Source organism: Microchirus variegatus (assembly GCF_963457635.1).
Source record: "Microchirus variegatus genome assembly, chromosome: 17".
NCBI lineage: Eukaryota > Metazoa > Chordata > Actinopteri > Pleuronectiformes > Soleidae > Microchirus > Microchirus variegatus.
This window is the reverse complement of record NC_139818.1, coordinates 4,043,781-4,067,463: the sequence shown is the minus strand read 5'-3', so window position 1 is coordinate 4,067,463 and position 23,683 is coordinate 4,043,781. Positions and strand designations below refer to the sequence as shown.

Genomic DNA, 23,683 nt, shown 5'->3' with positions numbered 1-23,683 from the left:
TCTAAGCTTAGTTCAAGTCATTTAAATCAATATTACGCCTGTTGCCGGTTTCATTTTTTTTAATTGAGCAACTACTTTACTTAACAGTTGCATCAGAAGAGCCTCATCTCCATGTCCTCATCGGGATTGTAATCAGTCTTAAGGATTAAGTGAGTCTCTTCAGTCCCAATCTCCTCTTCAGTTCCTGTCTCATAAGGTCTCGCTCTTTCCGGATTCCCTGCAACACAGTGCGATTCTCCTGAGCCCGACGCACCAAGTAGGGCAGAGTGTCCTCCACTGAGCCATATGGCACTGACTTATATACGGCATAACCTTCCTTCGCTGTAGAGATGAGAAGACAGACAGATGTAGAGACAGAAGTGACTGCACACATGAAGAAAACTTGAACATGAATGAAGACTTCAAGAAAACTGAATTGAAGAAATAACTGAACACAATTGTGTGAGAAGTATCCAAGAGTTAGAAAGCAACAAAGTAATTCATTCAATAATAGCATCATTTGTACAGTGGAAATATTGAATACATCGATACCTGTGCTGATAAGATAATGTTAAGAATCCCACCAGAAGGGGAACTCACCGAGTGTGAGGGAGACGTGATCACACATGCCCAGCAGCTGACCAAAACACACTGATCCTCCATCTTTTTCTATCCCGAGCTCTTGCATCCTGAACATGATACACAAAAGTTACCTTAATATCAGACAGTGTATATCAGTGGTATCCAACAATGGGGTTCCAGACCCTTACCACAGGACACACGTGTTGCTCTCTGTTTAGGGATGAATCGGCTGCATTTGTAGTTGTTGGAACTTGAAATTTCCAACTTGGGGTGACCTCACCAACTCCATTGTTCAATAACTTAAATTTTGAATCGTAGACATGGTGCTATGCTTTTTGACTGTTGTTATCAACTGATATTGCTAACACTGGCTAGCCCAGGATACAGAAGTGTATCTGATTTCTCAACTTCTCAATTTCTCGTAAATTGAACTAAAAGCTAACAAATAATAGCAGTCCAACATGTCTAACCAGATCAATCACTGTTTTTGGTAGAAATTGTATCACAGCATGGCAAATAATTTACCAGTAGGTGTAGAAGAGTTATTGGCTATGCATGATGCTCCTGAGTGTGTAGTTGAATAATTACAGTTTTTCTCAGTCGCTTTGGTGCTTTTCTCAGATCAGAATCATTTTGAATTTCTCCTTCCTCTGAACCAACTGCAAATGCGTTTGGACATGTATCAGTTGCTTTCATACAATTCTCTGCTGTTTTATAACATTATCATGTGCTTATGTCATGTCAGTCAAAATGAACTCTCAGGAGAACTTCAGATTTCACTCACGAGGAGGTGTGTGAAGTCTGAAGGTCCCTGGTTCAATCCCAGGTTTCGGCAGCACGTGTCAAATGGCACATAATCGTTGCATCGGTTTATATGCAACATGTGATTAAGTGCTATACAGTTCAGAAAAACAGTGCAAACTCGGACAAAAAGTTGTTTTGGGGCAGCTGTGGCCTAGTGATTAGGGCTTCGAGCTTGCGACAGCAAGGTAGCCGGTTCGATCCCCGACCAGTTCGCGGCTGAAGTGCCCCTGAGCAAGGCACCTAACCCCCTCACTGCTCCCCGAGCGCCGCTGAATGCAGGCAGCTCACTGCTCTGGGTTAGTTTGTACTTCACCTCACTGTGTGCTGTGTGAGTTCACTAATTCACGGTTGCAGTAATTGGAATTTCCCCATTGCGGGACTAATAAGGGAATCTTAATCTTATTAGTTGTAACCAATGACAATCCACTTGTTCACAGTCACTCAGGGATGAATCCCATGAACCCTCACTTGGCAAGCATATACAGTATGAACCGAGCAGGACATAGTGTGTACCATTTCTACAATTCTGTGACACTGAAATGGAAAGTCAGCATCGAGGAAGAGGGGTGAGGATAATAACAGTGTGGAGTTCTATTAGTGAGGAAATTTTCTGTGAAAAAACCAGTGTCACTCAGGTGGCCCTTATTTAAGGATGAAGCCAGCACATGTTTTAAATCCATTTCTCTCTGAAAAACTGACAAAATGGATCGATGCAGGCATGGTTTATGAGAACAGCATACTTTGACTAGAAAAGAAAAAAAGTGCAGAAAATTAAAGGCTGCTTGGCTAAAATGATCTCCAATGCTTTAAAATGGAAAGCAAAACCAGAGACATGAAGGAAACCGAAGACTACCGTTCAAATATATGGAAGAATAGCCAGAATGGTAAAGACTCAGCCAATGATGAGCTCCAGGGTCATCAAAGATGGCCTGAAGTTACCCATGAGTTCTGTGACAATTAGAAGACACCTGTGTGAAGCTAATCTTTCAGCAAGAAGCCCCCACAATGACCCTCTTTTTTTTTTTAAATAAAAAAACGTGCTGAAGAGGGTACAGTTTGCCAAAAAACACGTCGACTGGCATAAAGAGACATGGAGAAACATTCTGTGGGCTGATGAAAGTAAGATTGTTTGCAAGGGCCATTGACAGTTTGTCAGACGACCCCAAACACTGAATTAAAGCCACAGTTCACTCTGAAGACAGTGAAGCATCATGATATGGGGATGCTTCTCTTACTATTTATCACATACCAGGGATCATGGATCAGTTTGCACGTATCAAAACACTTGAAGAGGTCATTTTGCCTTATGCTGAAGAGGAAATGCCATTGAAATGGGTGTTTCAACACAACAACGACCACAAACACATGCACCAGTACGCCAGCATCAACTTGGTTCCAGACCAACAAAATTAAAGATATGGAGTGACCAGCCCAATCCCTGGACCTGGATCCGATTTGTGTGGTGATATCAAAAATGTCGTTTTTGAGGCAAAACCAAGAAATGCAGATGATTGTGTAATGTTGTCAAATCATCTTGTGTTGGAATACCTGTTCACAGGTGCAAGAAGTTGGTCGGCTCCATGCACCACAGATATTAAGCAGTTCTCAGAAACAGTGGTTATACAACTTTACAATTAGTTTAGCGATTCAAAGGGATGCTAAATCCTAAAGATGTTTACAATTTATACAGTAAATATTTGAGTTTGTAAAGAAAAATGCACACACTGATATTTTTTTTTTTTTTTTGAAAAGTCAATATTGATCTTTCTTAATATTCTGTCAAATAGTTAGAGTATATATTTTTCTTCATGTTATGATTTCGAATATAAGGTGCAGTGTAATGCATGGAAATAAAAACTATTATCAGGATTTTGTGCTTTATTCGTGTTTTTAAACGCACTGCTATTATTTTAATAGCAGTGTGCTATTTTTAACAAGTTGTAGTAATGAGTGCCTTATCTGTACATTACTTTGTTTGATTAATACCTGTAAGCTTTCAGAGGATGTGTGACAATAATTGTAAAAATCTGCTTTAAACTCCATCATTAGTGAAAAACACAAGGTCCTGGAATAACAGTGTCCCTTTGAGGCACTTCAAAATAAAGCTCAAGGACTGTATGTTGGTGAACAAAACACCATCTCACTTAAAATAGTATTTTTCCACAATCAACCTATTGTGATAAAATCTACTATTGTCCCAGTGGAATACAGTTACTTTGATGAGACAGAACATGGTTATCTATTGTTGACATCATGTGATTTTCAGGTTGAAGTTGTCTGACCGTTTTGCTGCTCGTCTCGCTGACTCCTCATTGTGAGAGGCAACTATGATCCTGTAGTGCTCCGGCCGCTGGGATATGGCTTTGAGCAGGACATCCACAGAGTTGTTGTAACTATGAAAACACAGGTGAACACATGGAACATGTTGTCAGGCTCTCTGGCAGAAATGAATGTTGAGGGTTTAATGACAGTTTATTCTAGTGTAAAGTAGTGCTGGGTGGTATAGTCGTTCATACCAGAAACTGGTATTTATTTATTATGGTATGAATTATTAAGATAAGATAAGATAGTCCTTTATTTGTCCCACAATGGGGAAATGTACATTGCTACAGCAGAAAAGACAGTAAACATAATAAATAATAAATATGCATTACCCTCCTTTTTTTTTTTTTTTTACAATATGTAAATATATTAACGCTAAGACTATAAAAAAAAAGTAAAAGTAGAATTTACATTATAGACAGTTTGCAGAATATACACAGTATCTGCTTGATATTTACAGTACAGGTTGAATATTGGAAATGATATCAGTATATCTGTATTGCACTAATGTAAATGTACAGTGTAGGAATGAGGAGCCTGGTTATGTGCGGTCGACTGAGAGCAGTGCTTGTTGTTGTCTAGCAGCTGCAGAGAGGAACAACCTGTGCAGAACAACTGTAACTTTTAGCGCTGTGGGACAGATAAAGGACTGTGTTATCTTGAATGTGCAGCAGAACACTGTTCAAACATATGTTAAGGGCTTAGCTGAAGAAGTAACTGCATCTTGAAGGTTCTGAAACTAAAATGTTAGAACAGGATGACACAGACAATGTTGTACCAGAAAGAGGAGCTGTTGTTGTCTGTTGTTTGGAAATTTCTTTGGGTTTCAATAGTCTGATGTGGACCAAACAACAATTTACTGCAAAATTTCCAGGAAATTGTTTACTTTAAGAATCTTAAAGTGGTGGCAGCACAAACAATTTACTCCACCACCTTAACAGGAAACCCATCTGAAACTTCTTTGTGTCAGAATAAGACTTTTACACTGTACTTCAGGCGAGGATCTTGCTTTACAGAGGCTGTCATCTTGCACTGCCGTGTCTCTACAGAAGCCTGAACAGACAAACCAGCCAGAGTCTTTTGATCGGCCAAACCTTCAGGTTTGAAAAGTGAAGTCTATAGAGTAGGGTGGAAGTGGCAGTCACTCACTAAATCAAGCCTTATACACACTGCAACAAAACCTACGCTATAAGATCATCTTCTTTTTTATTCTTAAAATAGTTTCCATAATCAAGAAATGTCTTCATCCACACAAACGACTCTAAATGCTGAGGCAAAAATCCCTAATTACAGCGAATGCAAGCACAAGAGAGAGAGGTGGGATTACATCATCATACATATGTCAGCTGGTCGCAAACATGGGAAACTGTTAACTCTAAATATATGTCAGTAAACATTTTCCTAATGGGTTAATGATCTCAATCACTAGATTTATGTCTTGTATATTTTGTAAATGATGAGAGGAAAATAGACAATAAAGCATAACACACATGCTTGTATTGTCCAATATGAGCCAGGTTGCAGGTGACATCCTGTTTCATGAACCGACATGGGACTGTTCAAACTGGAGTTTGTTATGCCACTGGAGAACTACAGTGGTTGCTTATATGCAGTCAATTTTTTGTTGTTGAAGGAGCTGGATGTGGCAAAGCAGAAGACGCTGAGATATTTGTTGGGGAGAAATTAGCATATTCGACGGACAGCTCACATTGACCAGTTTGGAAATAAAGAAAGAGAGTCATGGTTGAGATGGTTTTATCACGTGCCACAGAGGGATTATATTGGACATACGATGTTGAAGAAGGAGCTGCCGCTATATCTATCTATCCCTATAGGAAGAAGCCGAAAGAAGAATTGTTTGTGTCTTGAAGCGGATTAAAAGTTAGCATTAGAGACAGATTGTCTTGTTTTATCATCTGTCGTGTGTCCACCTGTCATTCGTGTCCTCCCAGCACTGGTGTACGGGGTCAGGTTGACCGTCTTTCTCTGCTTTCGCCCTCTCTTTGTCCATGTAAGCTCCTCGTACCAGCTTCACTCCCAGACAGAAATCTTCCTTGTTAGACAGATCCACAGCTTCTAACAGGAGGCTCCTGGACTCCTGAAATACACAAATGTCACATACAACGCTGTTACTTTTACCGTTAATATCACTTCTATCATTATTTGTTTCACAGTAAATCAGTCATACACATACAACTCTTTAATGTTTAACTGTGGATATGTCACTACAATGTTTCTGTGCACAAAATGCAATGACTGACTTCTCATGTAATATACAGAGGGGGGAAATTTTGATTAAATTGACTTTTGAACTGAAGCAATTATCTGAAACGTGTAGATATTTGCCTTCAGGTAACATTGATATGTGTTCCAAATCCAGGCACTATCTTTGTTATACTTCTTCATCATCGCCATGGTGACAAGAGAGAGGGCAGGGTTCATGTAGGTATACTCTGCATCCACCAGGACTCGGACTTTGTTTACACTAGCCTAAAAAAGAAAGGTAACAAAATTATAACTCATGTTTGTTTGTTTTTAAATCAGTTTTTCTTGCAAAATGTCCCATCAACCCTCAGGTGTGCACCTCAGCTATTTTGTTGAGTCTCTGCAAACCACAGAGGAAGTGAGCAAGTTCACTGTCGTTTAAACCAGGGAAGCTGATCATCTGAAAGAGAAACAAGAACTATTGGAGGCACAGGCAGAGGCAAGATAAACAAAGTGAAGTGGGTGATTTTGCTGGGACGTGAGCATAGACGTGGACATACCTCTCCATCCATAGCTCTCACAACCTGACTCAGGTCATACGGTTGCTGTGCGTTGATGGTTGTGAGCTTCACCTTCATACAAGAAGCACAGACTGAATTACAGTCACAGTTTCCAGTTAAACCTGCAGCAGCTGTTAACATTGTGATCATTCTTATCTTTGTTTGCACGTATTTGAACTACACTCTGCTGCTGCTGTTTGCTTCAGGTACAGATCATGTACATGTGTCAGGGTTCTCAGGCTTCAATAAGGACACATGTACGGACGTGCACGTAGACTGTTGACTGTCCTGAGATTAACGACAGCCTTATGCTACTGCTGCTGTTATGTCAATACTGTCGAAAGTCCAGAAAAAAAGAAAAAGAATAGAAAAAAGAAATAATTATTCTGCGGTAATGGGGGCGGGACTAGATAAGCTTCTCCCACTTTCCCTTTCAGTCATGTGTATGAATTCGTGTTGTGTCGGTCAGGAGTGATTCGTTCGAAAGTACGAATCATTTGAGTGAACGAATTGACTGGGATTCACTTCATGAACTGATTCGTTCCATTTTTAGTTCAGTTGAGCTCAGCAGCGAGCGTGGTGGCCGGGAGTGGAACTGCCGGGTCCTGTGAATCACTCGTGAAGTCATTCGCCGACACTGTCGCTGTCACTCACTCGTGAATCTTCGGCAAACTACGCCAGCCTACGTGCGCCGAGCGCCGAGCGGGGAGGGAGAGGGAGTGACTGGGAACTGTGTCTGCTCGGCCGTGCTGCTGTGATTCGTACACTGTCAGTACACTGACTCACTCATGATTCGCTCGTACGAACGAACTGAGAGGCAGAGAGCAGGTGAACTGACGCTGAGGTACAAACTGACACACAGAGAACTGGTGTACTGACGCTGAGGGATGAACTGACACACAGAGAGCAGGTGAACTGACGCTGAGAGACGAACTGACACACAGAGAGCAGGTGAACTGACGCTGAGGGATGAACTGACACACAGAGAGCAGGTGAACTGACGCTGAGAGACGAACTGACACACACAGAGCAGGTGAACTGACACTGAGGTACGAACTTACATACAGAGAGCAGGTGAACTGACGCTGAGGGACGAACTGACACACAGAGAGCAGGTGAACTGACGCTGAAGGATTAACTGACACACAGAGAGCAGGTGAACTGACGCTGAGGGACGAACTGACACACAGAGAGCAGATGTACTGACACTGAGGACATGAATCTCGTCCGCGCTGTCACTCACTCACTCTATGACCTGCGGCGCGCACGTACTGCACTCAGGGAGGAGGTGAGTCACGTAGCGGGGCACTGGGCTCCGGCTTAGAACTGAACGATTCGGTGAACGAATCTTTTGAACGAATCATTTTAATGAACTGATTCAAGTGATTCAGTACACTCAAATGAACTGCCGATCCCATCACTAGTATGAATTTAAATGTTGATGTGTGCAGATGTTGATTAACTGTCATGCCCGAAATAAACAAATCATTCATTGATTAAATAATACTTCATTAATGTACTTGAGTATTTTGGGGAACATTCACTCGTCTACATTTCTAAATAAATGACAAACCTTTATTGGTAACACTTTACCATAAGAGTACAGTAACTAACATTAGTAAAGCATTTACTAACTGCTAAATTAATTCATGCTTTATGAACATTTAATAATTATTTTTATGTAAATGTAGATATTGAGTCATACATTATTTCGTTTCATACTCAAGTACAGTAAATATTGCTATAACATCCATCCATCCATCTTCTTCCGCTTATCCGGAGCCGGGTCGCGGGGGCAGTAGTTTGAGAAGGGATGCCCAGACTTCCCTCTCGCAGGACACTTCCTCCAGCTCCTCGGGGGGGACCCCAAGGCGTTCCCAAGCCAGCCGAGTGACATAGTCACTCCAGCGAGTCCTGGGTCTTCCTCTGGATCTCCTACCAAAACACATGTGGACTGGTTGAGCAAACTCCCATGAACCCTCGAGAACCCTGCGAAGGGTATAGAGCTGGTCCAGTGTTCCACGGCCAGGACGAAAACCGCATTGTTCCTCTTGAATCCGAGGTTCGACTATCGGCCGAACTCTCCTCTCCAGTACCCTGGAATAGACTTTACCCAGGAGGCTGAGGAGTGTGATCCCCCGATAGTTGGAACACACCCTCCGGTCCCCCTTTTTAAAAAGAGGGACCACCACCCCGGTCTGCCAGTCTAGAGGCACTGTCCCCAACTGCCACGCAATGCTGCAGAGACGTGTCAACCAGGACAGCCCTACAGCATCCAGAGACTTTAGGTACTCAGGTCGGATCTCATCCACTCCCGGTGCCTTGCCACTGGGTAGCTTCCTAACTACCTCAGTGACTTCGGCTTGGGTAATGAATGAGTCGACCTCTGAGTCCCCAGCCTCTGCTTCCTCTAGGAAAGACGTGTCAGTGGGATTGAGGAGATCCTCAGAGTATTCCTTCCACCGCCCGACAATGTCCCCAGTCGAGGTCAACAGCTCCCCACCTCCACTGTAAACAGTGTTGGTGGAGTGCTGCTTCCCCCTCCTGAGGCGCCGGATGGTTTGCCACAATTTCTTCGAGGCCGACCGGTAGTACTCCTCCATGGCCTCCCCGAACTTTTCCCAGACCCGAGTTTTTGCTACTGCGACTGCTCGAGCCGACGTCCGCTTGGCCTGTCGGTACCCGTCAGCTGCCTCAGGAGTCCCTCGAACCAGCCAGGCTCGATAGGACTCCTTCAGCTTCACAGCATCCCTTACTTCCGGCGTCCACCACCGGGTTCGGGGATTTCCGCCACGACAGGCACCGGAGACCTTGCGGCAGCAACTTCGAACAGCCGCGTCCACAATGGAAGTGGAGAACATGGTCCACTCTGACTCAATATCTCCAGCTTCCCTCTGGATCTGGTCAAAGCTCTCCCGGAGGTGGGAGTTGAAGACCTCCCTGACAGGTGATTCCGCCAGGCGTTCCCAGCAGACCCTCACATCGCGCTTGGGTCTGCCAAGCCAGCGGCTCCAACTCACCACCAGGTGGTGATCGGTTGACAGCTCAGCCCCTCTCTTCACCCGAGTGTCCAAGACATACGGTCGGAGGTCAGATGACATGAACACAAAGTCGATCATTGACCTCCGGCCTAGGGTGTCCTGGTGCCACGTGCACTGATGGACACCCTTATGCTCGAACATGGTGTTTGTTATGGACAAACTGTGACTAGCACAGAAGTCCAGTAACAAAACACCACTCGGGTTCAGATCGGGGAGGCCATTCCTCCCAATCACGCCTCTCCAGGTCACACTGTCATTGCCCACGTGGGTGTTGAAGTCTCCCAACAGAACTATGGAGACCCCGGTTGGAGCACTTTCCAGTACTCCTTCCAGAGACTCCAAAAAGGCCGGGTACTCTGCACTGCTGTTTGGCCCGTAAGCCGAAACAACAGTGAGATACCTACCCCCCACCCGAAGGCGGAGGGACACGACCCTTTCGTTCTGCGGAGAGAACTCCAACACATGGCGGCTGATCTGGGGAGCTATGAGCAAGCCCACACCAGCTCGCCACCTCTCACCTTGGGCAACTCCAGATTAATAGAGAGTCCAGCCTCTCTCAAGGAGTTGGGTTCCAGAGCCCAGACTGTGCGTGGAGGTGAGCCCGACTATTTCTAGTCGGTACCACCTCCCGCACAAGCTCAGGCTCTTTTCCCCCCAGCGAGGTGACATTCCATGTCCCCATAGCTCGAGTTGTTGTCCCGCGATTGGGCCGCCGGGGCCCCCGCCCACGACTGCCACCCAAATCACACAGCACCGACCCCTTATGGCCCTCCATGCAGGTGGTGAGCCCACTTGGAGAGGCGCCCACGTTGCTCGGTCGGGCTGACCCCGGGTCCCGCGGACAAAGACCCAGCCACCAGGCGCACCAGGGTGGGGCCCCGTTGACGTCTGTACTTTTTAGTTTTTTTATGCCTGATGCAACCCACCTATTTACACTAGGAGTACACTGGGGTCAATTTAGAGTGTCTAATAATAAATGCAATTTTAAAGGTCATTTTAAAACAAAAACCTTGATTAAAAAGTGACTGAAAACATAATGAATGGATGCGTTGGCTTACACACAGGTCAGCGCTGATCAGAGCTGTGACCTTCAGCTGCATCATTGGCTCTTTGCTCCAGGAGTTGCTGTGTGACATTCGCACACACTCCAGCATGGCCTCCATGTTGTCTTCATACCGCTTCTCCCTGCAGGTGATTAACAGTGACAATGATGTCCTTTACTTTCTTTTGAGATGGAGAGACAGACGTTATTTTGTTAACATGTATTATTGTTTCACATCCCCTACTATTCCCTATCTTCATACCGTCATTTTACCTTTACATTTCACCAAGTCGCAGTTATACTACGATACACAGGACTCACAGTGAATTGGACGACCAATTAAACATGATCATTTCCTGTTGATGTAATGAATGACAGCAGTAGGAAGATTGAATTTTTCCTCATACAAATCACACAATTTGTCTTCATTAGTGGACTAATGTGTAATTTTTCTGTCATGGTTTTGCACTGAGTCGATTATCAAAAATAAGGAACAAAGTGTGTTCTTTATCTTTCAAATACGGAACAAATCCTTATTTTATGGAACCGCTGACAACCCCAACCATTGTAAGACAGCTCGATCACCACTACGGTGGCCCTGAGGTGCAAAACACAAACGCAAATCGAAAAACACAAACACAAAAGCACAAAACACGAAAACATTAACTCAAAACAGAAACACAAAAGCAGAAAACACAAATGCAAATCACGACACACACGCACGCACACACACACAAACAAAGGGCTTTTAGCTCACTTAGTAGAGCTGCCATTCCATGTTCAATCAATCAATCAATCAAGTCTTATTTGTATAGCCCTTTACAATAGCCAGACGGTACCCAAAGTGCTTTACATAAAATCAATAAAATAATACATAAAAACAATATGTAAAAACAATACATAAAAACAGAAAGTGCAACTAGTGCTGCAGGGTGTTAGAGGCATTCTAAAAGTGCATAAATTAGAATACAGGTAAAATAAGTACACCTGAGAGGACTACCCTAGTCAGAGTTAAAAGCCAATCTAAAAAAGTGTGTCTTCGGCTTCGATTTAAAAAGGCTGAAGTCAGTAATGGTGCGAATCTCAGAGGGCAGTCTGTTCTACAGCCTGCAGCTGCGACAGCAAAAGAGCGATCGCCCCACTGTTTACGCCTAGAGCTCGGGACATCTAACAGGAGCTGGCCAGAAGAACGGAGGGCTCTGCCATGATCGCGAACATGTTGACGTGCACACTACAGAGAGCTCCGGTTCGAATCCCTCAAGCAAAATATGTAAACACTAAAGCAGACAACACAGCCCTTTGTGTGTGTGTGTATCGTGATGTTCTTTGAGTTAATGTGTTTGGTGCTTTTGTGTTTGCGTTGTGTGATTTGCGTTTCCGTTTTGAGTTAATGTTTCGTGCTTTTGTGTTTGCGTTGTGTGATTTGCGTTTCCGTTTTTGTGTTTTGTGATTTGCGTTTGTGTTTTTCACCTCAGGGCCACCGTACCCCACCCTAGATTCTCATCTCTGAAATAATGGAAGTTTGCCCCAGACTGGAAGGAACCACTTTCTGTGTATTGTGTCTTTGATGACTTGTAATTGAATCAATCCCTTATGATTGACTTTAGTGGTTCCCTCTTTTTTTGCATTGGCTCACATTAACACGTGATTTCTTTTTGTACCATTATTTTTCCTCATTTTAATACTCTTATCAACATAGAAACGTGGATTGGCTTGCTTTGTTGTTGTTATTTGCATATTTTGGCATATACTGTAGTGTAGGGCTGAACAATTAATCGAAATGTATCTAAATTGCAATACAAGTTACTGCAATTTCAAGACACAATATTTATAATATTTGTTCAAGCCAAAATCGAATTTTAGATTAATTATTATTACACATCTTATTCTACAGACAACCACCCTGACAGACAAACTAATCTATGTTACAGGCTAAACCTGGTGTGTGTAACTTCTGCGTGTGTGTGAGGAGCTGTGTATGTGTGTGTGTGTACTGTATGAGTTACGAGACGTTCGCGTGTGACGTCAGAGTAGGTGCGTAGGTGAAGCAGGAAATAATGTGTTCCGTGTGTTTATATTAGCGAGCCGCAGGTGAATATCTCTGTCACTGCATATTTTGAGTTATTGCTCTTATTGTGAGAGCTGCACAATAATAACAGAGACTGTATCAGCCTGCAGTTCTGTGAAAAAAGAGCCGTTATTTAACGCAGACGACGTCCCGTGGTTTAAGTGTTGTTGCTGTAACTAGCTAATCTGAGCTGAAGGAGCTAGCGGAGAAGCTCACATCGCTCACCATCCACTCAAAACGGAACTTTTACTCTTACTTACGAGAGCCGACTACTCTTTGGCCGGCTCGCGCAGCGTGTCTGTCGATGTGTCTCTGGTCTATCTAGATCCGCTGTGGTGTTGTAGTTGTTCTAACGTTACTAGTTCCTGCAACAGCATGTCAAAAAAACGACAAGTTTGCTCGGCCAAAAAGAGCGTTAATCGCGTGATAAAAAAATTTACGCCGTTAAAATGGGTTTACGTTAACGCGTTAATTAACGCGTTTAACTGACAGCACTAATATTTAAGGAAAGAAAAAAGACTCACTCTGCGAGCTGAACCGATTACCAGAACTCCCACATCAGGTGTGTTGTAAATATCTGTTTATGCTAACTATAGCTTATTCACTTTTGGACATTGCAATAAACTGTTATACATTATGTTAACCATTAATTCCTGTCATTACCTCGCTGGGATTTCATTTTAGTGGCAAAGGATCTGTTTTCTGTTTAAGTCTTTCGTTATTATAAGTTTCTTTAGGTAACATTTATACTCTCAACCTCTGAGTGGAATAGAAAGTTTCAGCCGCTTCTAAAGCAGACCCCTGTCTGTCCGACAGTGCGGCTAAGCCGAAGCTGGCTAAAGCTAGCGCAAGCTGGGATAACCTCCCGGTGGAGGATTTCTTAACGCAGTTTGACCAGCTCCTCGACTCAGAAGAGGAATACGGAGGGGAATGTGTGGAGGAAGATGATAATCTGGACCTTCTCAACGACGAGAATGAGGATGATGACGAGGACGCCATCCTCCCTCCAGCCCAGACATCCTGCCCTGGCAGCTCCGTCAGCAGAGAAATCCAACCAACCCCTGCTCCTTCTGATGTCGACTTGCACGTAGGTTACGCAGAGCCTGTCGTAGAGCCTCTGCGTCGTCTCCGACTGCACAAAATATTTTTTAAGTGTGAAAAGGTCGAGGCTGCAGCAGGAGGACAACGTGAACCAGGCATTGGAGGAGTTAAAGGAGAACAGGGCGATACTCCTACGGCAGCTGGAGAAGCCAGAGGACGCCATCACTCGATTCACTAAAACAATTGGCGACATGTTGAGGAAAGTGGCTAATGACGACCAGGATGAGGCGATGCACGAAGTGTACACAAGCTTACCGGAGGGGGAGAGAAATCAGAGTTTTTATTCCCGTTATTTCCTCATCCCAAACAAAGGAGGTTCATTACGTCCGATCCTAGATCTGCTCTGCCTCAATTTACACTTCCGGAAATACAAATTCAAAATGCTCACACACAATGTTCTGTTCCAGTCCATTCGACCAGGCGACTGGTTCACTTCTGTGGATCTGCAGGACGCTTATTTTCATATAAGCATATATCCAGCACACAGGAAATATCTCAGGTTTGCTTTCAAAGGCGCAGCCTACGAGTATCAGACCCTGCCTTTCAGGCTGTCATTAGCCCCGAGGGACTTCAGCAAATGTGTGGAAGCAGCCCTGAACCCTGAACAACCCTGAATTTTCGCCGTCACCTGGCTCTATTTTAATGAGGAAATTCAGTGTCGTTATGGAACTGTTTCCGGCTGTCGGGGCGGATGGCGGCATCAATTTCTGTCGTTCTGCACGGACTGCTGAAAATTAGGGATTTTCAGCGCTGGGTATCCTCCCTACATCTAGATGAACGACGACCTCAGATGTATGGTGAGGGTTTCCCCGGAATGCCTCCTGGCTCTCCGTTACTGGAGAGACCCGTGGATATTTACTACCGGCGTCCCACTGGGAGCCGTAGTGATGACCGTTACAACAGATGCCTCGTTAACGGGGTGGGGAGCGGTTTTCGAGGGCAGGTCAGTGAACGGGACCTGGCCCCCGACGCTTCACCAGGCACATATAAACTACCTGGAGCTGTTGGCTGTTTTCCTGGCGCTCAAACATTTTCTGCCTCTCCTAGGAATGTGTCATGTGTTGTTCAGAGCAACACGACAGCCGTGGCTTACATAAACAGGCAGGGAGGCATGCGCTCTGTGAGTTTACACAGGCTGGCTCAGAGTCTGATATTATGGAGCATTGAGCACCTGCTATCGTTACGTGCGGCGCATGTGCCGGGTTTACTGAACAGCGGGGGCCGATTTACTCTCCAGAGGGAATCCCTGTACGGAGATGGGGAGGGTTTAGGGTGTCGACCCACTTTGTGGGCCATATCTCCCATGGTGAGATACCGAGGGAGGTTTGAAAGAGAACGTTAGGTTACTCACGTAACCCCGATTCTCTCACAGAGTGAGTTATCTCACAACACTGCCCTATTAGCTTAGGTGGGGTGGAAGAAATACGTTTGAGAATGGTGGGTACAGGGCACAGCGAGTTTATAAGGGGGGCGAGCTGGCCCATGCATCTCGAGATGATTGGTCTGTCATATGACAGACGTGGTGTCATTGGAGCTTCCATGATCGGTCACGCCAGAGGGCGTTTCCCATAGTTAGATACCTCATTCGGTTATCAGAGAACTGGGGTTACGTGAGTAACCTAACGTTATGTTGTAAAACCTCTGCTTCTCAACCTGGGTGTCAGGGCTGTTCCTCCATGTTAAGAAGTTCACTAAATAGCTTAAGCCTATATCTGCCATCCCTGAACTAAGGTAGAGACAGGTTAAATACTGTGTTCTGAGAACCTCAGTAACTGTATTAACAAATATATCTGTAGAAATTTCCTCCCCTACACCATCACTCACTCTCAGTGAAACCATGGCTGGAATGGTTTGCAAGCTTTCTGTGAAGCTGAACACTCATCTACCTGCCTCTTCAGCATTGCAGGAAGAAGAGGAAAAATGAATTCCCACAACTTTGGAAAACACTTTTACAATTTCAGCTCATAAATTGTTTTTGTGCCAGTTAAAGGATGTGTGCAGTTTGTCCATATAACTCACAAGGAGGTTTACAGCACCACACAAGCTTAAGTTTAATTTAGTTTAAAGTTTAGCGTTTAAACGTTGTTGTGAAGTTCAATAGTAAAATTCTAACCCCTCACTTTTTAAATCATCAGAAAATTACTAATTACAAATTATTACTAATACTTAGTAATATTGTAAAAGGTGACTTCAATAACATACTTTTACTCTGTCCCTTATATGTACTTTATACAAGACAAACTATGTGTGTCACTGAACCATATCTTTAGACAGCACATTTGCAGTCTTTACTCCATAATTCTTCACTACACAGATGTTTTTTCACGTGTGAAGAGGAGAAACTCAGCATTTGTGTGACGTTGTCTTTAAGTTTAAAAACTTTTTTTTTTTCTGCCCGTTATCTAAAATTGATTTATTTAAAAAAGAAAAAAAAGGCACAAACCCAGTGCTTTCTCCAAGATCCTCCTCGATGGGGACTGCCAGCATTGGCCTCAGTCCCAGCAGCTTCATCTTCTCCATTGACTTAGAAATCTCCTCCTCATTCTCTCCAGCCACAAACTGAGCGTACACAGTGGGACTCATGAGCAGGGACAGACCTCTTCTTCCCAGGAGGGTACGTGCTACAGACAACAGCTGGAAAAAAGAAAATTATTCACTCAGACATGCTTTAATGACCCGTCATAAACAGTAGCTTTATACACTAACCTGAATAAAATTGAAAAATTGGTAATAAATTTAGAGCAACTGGCCATAAAATCCTCCTAATATGTCACGGAGGACCAGGAATAATGTTCATATAACATACTGAACTCACCAACAAAACTAGTAAAAAAAAAATATTTGCATTAAAAAAAATATTTTCCGCACCGGAAAGTTTGTTTATGTTATGAAATCATGTTTTTGCATGACGCGCCATCTACCGCCGTCTACCAATCATGTGGTTAAGCCATAAGAAATATTTGTAAGAATCATAGAGTTCATAAAAATGAAAGCACAGTCATAAGTCAGGCAGTTTCTTATCAACTTAAAACAGCCCAGGTTGGTCTTAATGGTTTTACAGATTTTCTTAATAGGACTTTTAAAATTCAACTGATAGTCTATAAATATTCCCCGGTACTTCACTTCAGGTACTTGTTCAATAGGTTCACCATTAATTTGTACATTTAAAAGTTGTGTTAAAGGTCGTTTTTTTATGGAAAAACAGAGTTTTTTTTGTTAGTGTTTAAAGTTAAACAAGATGATGCCATCCAGGATGATATTTAACAAGCCTATGCTCATGCCTCAGAGAGTCTTATTCTCCTAGCAATGCATGACATATTATGACTCACCTTGTCACTGTTATTTACCAGGACAGGGAAGGAGCAGAAGCGGAAGACTGCCAGAGCTCGGAGCAGCTCAGTCCAGCTCTTCACCTTGAAGGCACTGGGATCTGTGAAGTCCAGAGTCGTTGGGAGAAGGTCAGGCTGCCTGGCAGCAACCGACCTGGTGGCCGCAGTACCAGTCATCCTCAGCAGCATGAGGCGAAACGAGGGTCGCAAGCGAACGCACATCATCATCATATTTCGTTTTCTAACTTGGCTCCTGCAGATGGAGAGTGGAGGATTTAAAGTGCTTCTAAGATTCTTCCCCAATGTGAGTCCCTAATGTGGGTTAAACTGAAAATCAGCAATCCAAAGCATCAGAGAGGCATCATCAGAGTCTGACTTACAGTTCAGACAGAAGTGATGACCTTCGTTATGTCAGAACCTCTTGGAAAAGGAGAATAAAAGAACAAGATAAAAACAAAAGAAACTAGAAAAGCACTCGGAGAGCGCAGACCTCCGCCAAGGCAACTCAGTGCCGACAAAATACACCCTGTCGGTGCGCAGCGAGTACAGATCACGCCCAAATTTAATCACTTGTTCCTGGTCGCGTCGCGGACATTCCCTGAAAATTTCATCCAAATCCGTCTGTGACTTCTCGAGTTATGTTGCGAACAGACAGACAGACAGACAGACAAACAGACAGACAGACAAACAGACAGACAGACAGACAAACAGACAGACAGACAGACAGTGAGACAAGTGTTTACACCAATGATGTCTTTCTGACAAGCAAGTCATGGTCGTCAGCAAGTCAGGTCGCAGTGCAGTGGCAGAACAGTATTAAAATGATTTGTGTCATGTTATTATCCCACTCTGTTTGATATTTGGATTAAACATAAAGCTTGGTGTTAGATATCTCTCGCCGTCATAGTGCACGAACGGCTAGCTGATAACGTTAGCCCATGGCTCTGCACACTGAATGAATTGTTTATTTTACTTAAGTACAGAGGCTTGCTATGTGCTAGTGCTATGTTATGTTATAATAAGTAACGTAATTAGTGGTCAAACAACAGTCCACAGGCCAACTGTTGCCCGCAGCCCTGACTGTTTAGCAGCAACAGGTAATGCAGAGCCTGTGTTCTCACACAGTCCACAGTACAGCTGTTTGACTATCTCTCTCTCTCTCTCTCTCTCTCTCTCTCTCTCTCTCTCTCTCTCGCGCGCGCGTTCACGGGTAGTGGTCTCCCCACCATCAAACGCTCACAGACAGAGGCAGGTGCTTTTATTTTGAGAGCAGGACATAAATATGCCGTTCCGTACGGGAACGACGAACGTCCCCCCGGTGAGGAGGAGGCGGCCAGCGGGGGCGAGAGAAGGCGCAGCGAGACGAGTACACATGTCCGCGGCCCAGGGAAGCGGCGAGGTCCGGGTGGGGGTCGCTGTAAAGCAGACGGCCGGAGCCGCCTGCCACCTTCGCCCCGAGCCTTTCCAAGCCGACCTAGAGCCAGTCGCGGCTCACCACCGGCGGAGGAAATGCGCCCCGCGGGGGCCAGCCGACAGCCGGTGGCGAATTTTGAATCTCAAATATTTTTTGCAATCAAACACTTTTTTTCTTTGATTGAAAATGATTTTTTTTATTTAAGTGATTTCTTTTAATTGAAAATATTTTTTTTTTGTTTGTAGCAACTTCTTCTTTGATTGAGTTATAAAGACACAAATGTCCTACCCATAATATGGCCCAAACGCAAAACAGCATTACTTCAATCAAAAATTTGCTTCTAACCAAAAAAACCTTCACTTCGATCAAAGAAAACATTTTCAATCAAAGAAAAACAGTGTTCAAATGCATTTTTTTGAGTCTCAAATATATTTTTGCATTCAAACAATTTTTTTCTTTGATTGAAAAGGTTTTTTTTGATTGAAGTGAATGTTTTTTTGATTGAAAACGTTTTTTTTGATTGACGCAAACTTTTTTTTGATTGAATAATAAAGACACAAATCTAACCATAGACAGACAGACAAACAGACAGACAGACAAACAGACAGACAGACAGACAGACAGACAGACAGCCAAACAGACACAGACACAGACACAGACACAGACAGACAGACAGACAAACAGACAGACAGACAGACAAACAGACAGACAGACAGACAGACAGACAGACAGACAGACAGACAAACAGACAGACAGACAGACAGACAGACAGACAAACAGACAGACAGACAGACAGACAGACAAACAGACAGACAGACAGACAAACAAATAAACTCTGGCGAAACCATATTCTTCCTGGCGGAGGTAAATAACACAATTTTAGCGTCAGGAGATTTTGGGTTCAGTATCTGCCAGAAAAAAACATTAGAATCATCAAAGAAAGATGTCAGCAGACTTTACCTCCCGTCAGTGGCAGAGCTGCGTGACACAAGTTTAACTGCTGCATTTGTTTTGGGGAAAAACTAAGTTAACATATCTCTCCTCACTGGTTAATGAGTGACTCTTTGAAAAAACATGAAGTTGACCCTTAGCAGCGAGTGTGAATTCATGAATTGAATTGGTGACAGAAGCTCGTATTCATCTTAAGTGTGTAGTTAAACAGTCAGTGTTTAAGTTTGTGAAGGACACTGCTGTCAGAAACACCAGCAGCTTTTCAGAATGCTTACATAAAACTCTGCTACTGTAATTAAAAATAAAAAAGAATCCTTGTGTGATACAGAGATAAGAGTGAACACAAAGCTCATGGTCACAGAGGCTGATTAGATTTAAACACAGGGGGCTGAAATAGGGGTGGTTTATTACCAGGGGGCGCTGCAACAGGGTGAGCTGACAGGCAGTAGCACGCACCCAAATATTCAATACTTAAACATGTCAATTATTAAATGAATAATAAAAAAATTTGCAGGTTAATGTGTGAAGAATCACTCGACTTTTCATTAAACCAAAGACTAAAAAAATAATAATTAAAGAGCCCTTTTTGATAACCTTTTCTTTTCCAGTCCCCTAATTACCAGGTATTTACCTGGTAAATTCATGGTAACACAAAAGTGTTACTAGGTTAATTACTTCTGGTTCTAAGAAAGTAAATACAATGAAACTATGGCCAAAATGTTGGTATTACCTGGTTTCTATATGGTAAATGTTAGTGTATTATTGGGTTATAAACTGGTAATAAGCAGGTAGCTACAGTCCCCTAATTGCTAGCTATTTACCCAGTAAATATATGGTAACAGAAATGTGTTACTAGGTATTAACCTGTAATTAGAAGGTAAGAACAATGAAACCATGGCCTGGGTAATTACCCAGTAAATTATAAAGGGTCATTGGTATGATAAGTGATAAGTAGGTACATTTTTTTATTTTTTTATTTGTTTATTTTGGGCATGTCATTTAGATCAGCATTATCACAGATCATCAGTTTAATTCATACACATGACCAAAAGGGAAAGCGGGAGAAGCAAAAGCTTATCTAGTCCCGCCCCCATTACCCCAGCATACACTTTTCTTTTCTTTTGACAGTTTGACGTAACATGTTTCAGCAGCAGTAGCAATCAGAGCTGCAGTTCAGCTCAGGACAGTCAACAGTCTACGTGTATGTCCGTACATGTGTCCTTATTGAACCGTCTTGAGTGACCACAGTCTCAGAGTTCTTTTCAGCAGTTAATATTAACTTGGATGGTGTGAGAGCCCGTTTCTGCCGTTTTATTCATCCCTCTCTTCTGCAGCTTTCACCAAATAAATGCAGTGAATCTACAGACGAATATTAGGTATTAATCTGGTAAATTATATTGTGTTATTGTAAAATGACCACTCGTAATGAGCAGGTAAGTATTTCCCTGTTATATGTATGGTAAATTAAGATGCAGATACCTTCCCTTTGCCATTCATTAAGCACAAACTTGTACCATGTAGTTCAGATAATACATGATCATTTTCTCAGTAAGTAAAGTGAAATTGTACTGTAAAGAAAGCCTTGTTTGTTTCCATGTAGTTACCACATTCTTATAATATAATAATCTATATACTTTTTAATAGATAATTTACCTCACTGGTAAATAAACACAAACTTGTACCATGTAGTTTCTGATATACTACTTTGTAATGAGAAAGTGTTGTTAGATGGTCCAAGATGGCACCGGTGTGTCTGGCAGGCCGTCTAACGCTGGCAATTTTTGTGGTTATTCTTTTATTGGCATCTGTCCCGAGGACCATTAACTCTTTGCTGGTATATGATCGCCAGTAGTCAAAACCTCTGCAAACTTTGCCCGGGTGAACAAAAAACTTCTATTCCGCCGTTCCGGGCGGATGTCCCAGCACACCTGCTCTGTGCTGGAGCTCAACTTCCCCGGAAGTGAAACCCCTCCACAACGGCGATATTCTTCTTCTGCGGTCCAATGTACGCAACCGGATGTGCCCGGACTAGTGCCCGGAGCAGGACGATCGGCTGTTCAGGAGAACCGGTGTTTATGTAACCGGACCGGGTTTTTTCAGAGATCTCACTGAGCCCGAGATTACAATAAAACACAGTGTTCTCAGCAGTGGCTGAACTGTTTGTTTAGAAACTTCAGGGCTTCATAAACAAGTTAATGACGCAGATACACACTAAAAAACAGCGTTAATAGGAACTTCCGGTCTAGGTCCGCTTTAATTACAGGACAATAGCTGTAGGCCTGCTGACTATAACGTGATTTTTTTAGAAATGTAAAAAAAAAAGGGGAAAATAGGGGTCCACCCTACTTAGCAAAAGTCCACCCTATTGAAAAATCCTGGCTATGCCACTGCCTTGTTGGGTGGATTTATCATGAAAAGGACTTTTTGGTCTCATTGCTATGCTATGCTATTGTAATTGCTATGCTATGCTATTGTAATTGTTTTTGGATAGGTGGTTTACAAATAAAGCTAACTTATGTGTCACAATCCACACTCTCACTCACATCCATTTGCAAGTTCCTGTGTTTTCCCTGCTGCTCCGTGTCTTTGTTTTCTCTCTCTGCAGGAGGCGTGGTTGACCCACTTTCCGGATGACACTGGTGATCACTGCACCTGCGCGATTCCACCCAGCTGCTCCTGATCGACAATCGGGAGCGCTCATAAGCGAGGACCAGTCGTGACACCAGCGTCAGATAGTAGTCTGCTACCGCTGGTAAAGATAGCTCTTACTAGCAACTACAAACTGTGACTCCCGTTTGATACTCACCTCGTCTCCTCTCCAGGTCGCCACATCTCCTGCTGGCTGCAAAGACACGGAAGTTTCGCCGATCACTATTCTCCTGGGATCGCCTCCGCCTGCTTCCTCTTCGTCGCCTCCTCGCCGTACAGCATGTTCTTCAAGGACCTTCCTGTCCTCTGTGATTTCCCCCCACTCACCTTCGCCTCAGCCGAGGCGCTGCCGCTTCTTCGTCCCTTCCTGAAGAAGCGTCACTCTTCAATCCTTCTCGTCTCCTGAGCAGCTAACAGCAACACGAGTGAGTCCGTTCCTTTTGGGACGCAACTACAAACTTTAAATTGCCACAGAGGAACGGCTGTTCCTGTTACGTTTTCCTTTAAGGGAAAACAGAGGTAAGAATGGAGGACCCGAATGCAGTACAGGACAAGGTAAGTATGTGTAACTCTGTTACAATAAAGATGAGACAGGAACAGGTATTCCAGTTGACTGGGCAATGTTTATTAAATAATTAAAACAAGAAAAGGTCAAATAGAAACACATTTTAACACATTTATGAAGTATTTTAATCATACTTCATAATGAAGTATGATTAAAATAACACACAACAGCCATTGCAGGGTACAAGCTGTCCTATAGAACCGTCTGGGGATAAGTAAAATTAGTGCAGGCCAATGAGGGGGGTTTACCTGGTACAGTGAGGGAAAGGAGTTCACCGCAGCAACCACTTCAAGTGCTTCAAATATCTAAAATGGCAGAACACACACAAGCATCCACAACAAACTATAAAACAGTGAATCGTGCTTATTAACCTTACGCCTAGTCTCAACTCATGCAGTGTAGAAGGAAGAACCCAAAACCCACAGTACACCGGTACCAGGTTCACTGGCCGCTGTTTGGAAGAAAAAAGAGGGAGAGGAATGGTTATTATTTGGGCCTACTGCCCAAACTAACGGGACAGCCAGTACCCAGGAGGCAAGATTAATAAACCGTCACAACCCTAACCACGACTAATTTTGCCCAATCAAGCACTTTACTGACACAGATTAAGAAATCAGAAATGTAAAATAAGACAGGACAACACAATCAACTAAATGAAATTAATAAAAAAATAATAACAATGTTTAGGCAAAACAGCAATGGCAGACTCCTGCAAATATACACACACAATTAGCATCACACAAACCATGATAACACACAATTTATGCCATTTGCCGTGTCATTACTATATGTTAATGCCTCATACCTGCAATATGGCGCACACACAGGCATACACACAACCCCGTAGCCCTCCGTCACATCAGAAATCTACAACAAAGTCAGTGTTAAGATAAAAGCATTCCACACAAATCAGTGAAGTAATAACTTTTTAAACAAATACCGTAATCGCTGCTCGTGCTGCATGTCCATACTGCGATCAAACGCCGGAAAGGAGATACCTGGCGACTGTTAAAGGAATTAAAAAATCTATTAAATCTAGTCAGTTTGCGATCACTAACCCGACAACGCCGG

At 43.3% G+C, this 23,683-nt stretch overlaps 1 protein-coding gene across 1 annotated transcript; it reads right to left on the bottom strand.

Annotated features, from left to right (window-relative positions):
* Nucleotides 1-145: 145 nt before the first annotated feature.
* Nucleotides 146-17,261, bottom strand: prodh2 (proline dehydrogenase 2; the record flags this gene model as incomplete). Its single annotated transcript, XM_083904320.1, has 10 exons — nt 146-321; nt 580-668; nt 3,648-3,758; nt 5,619-5,785; nt 6,034-6,177; nt 6,272-6,352; nt 6,453-6,524; nt 10,552-10,678; nt 16,148-16,338; nt 17,034-17,261. 10 exons carry the CDS (start codon nt 17,259-17,261, stop codon nt 146-148), a joined length of 1,386 nt encoding a protein of 461 aa, XP_083760446.1.
* Between the last annotated feature and the right edge of the window lie 6,422 nt (nt 17,262-23,683).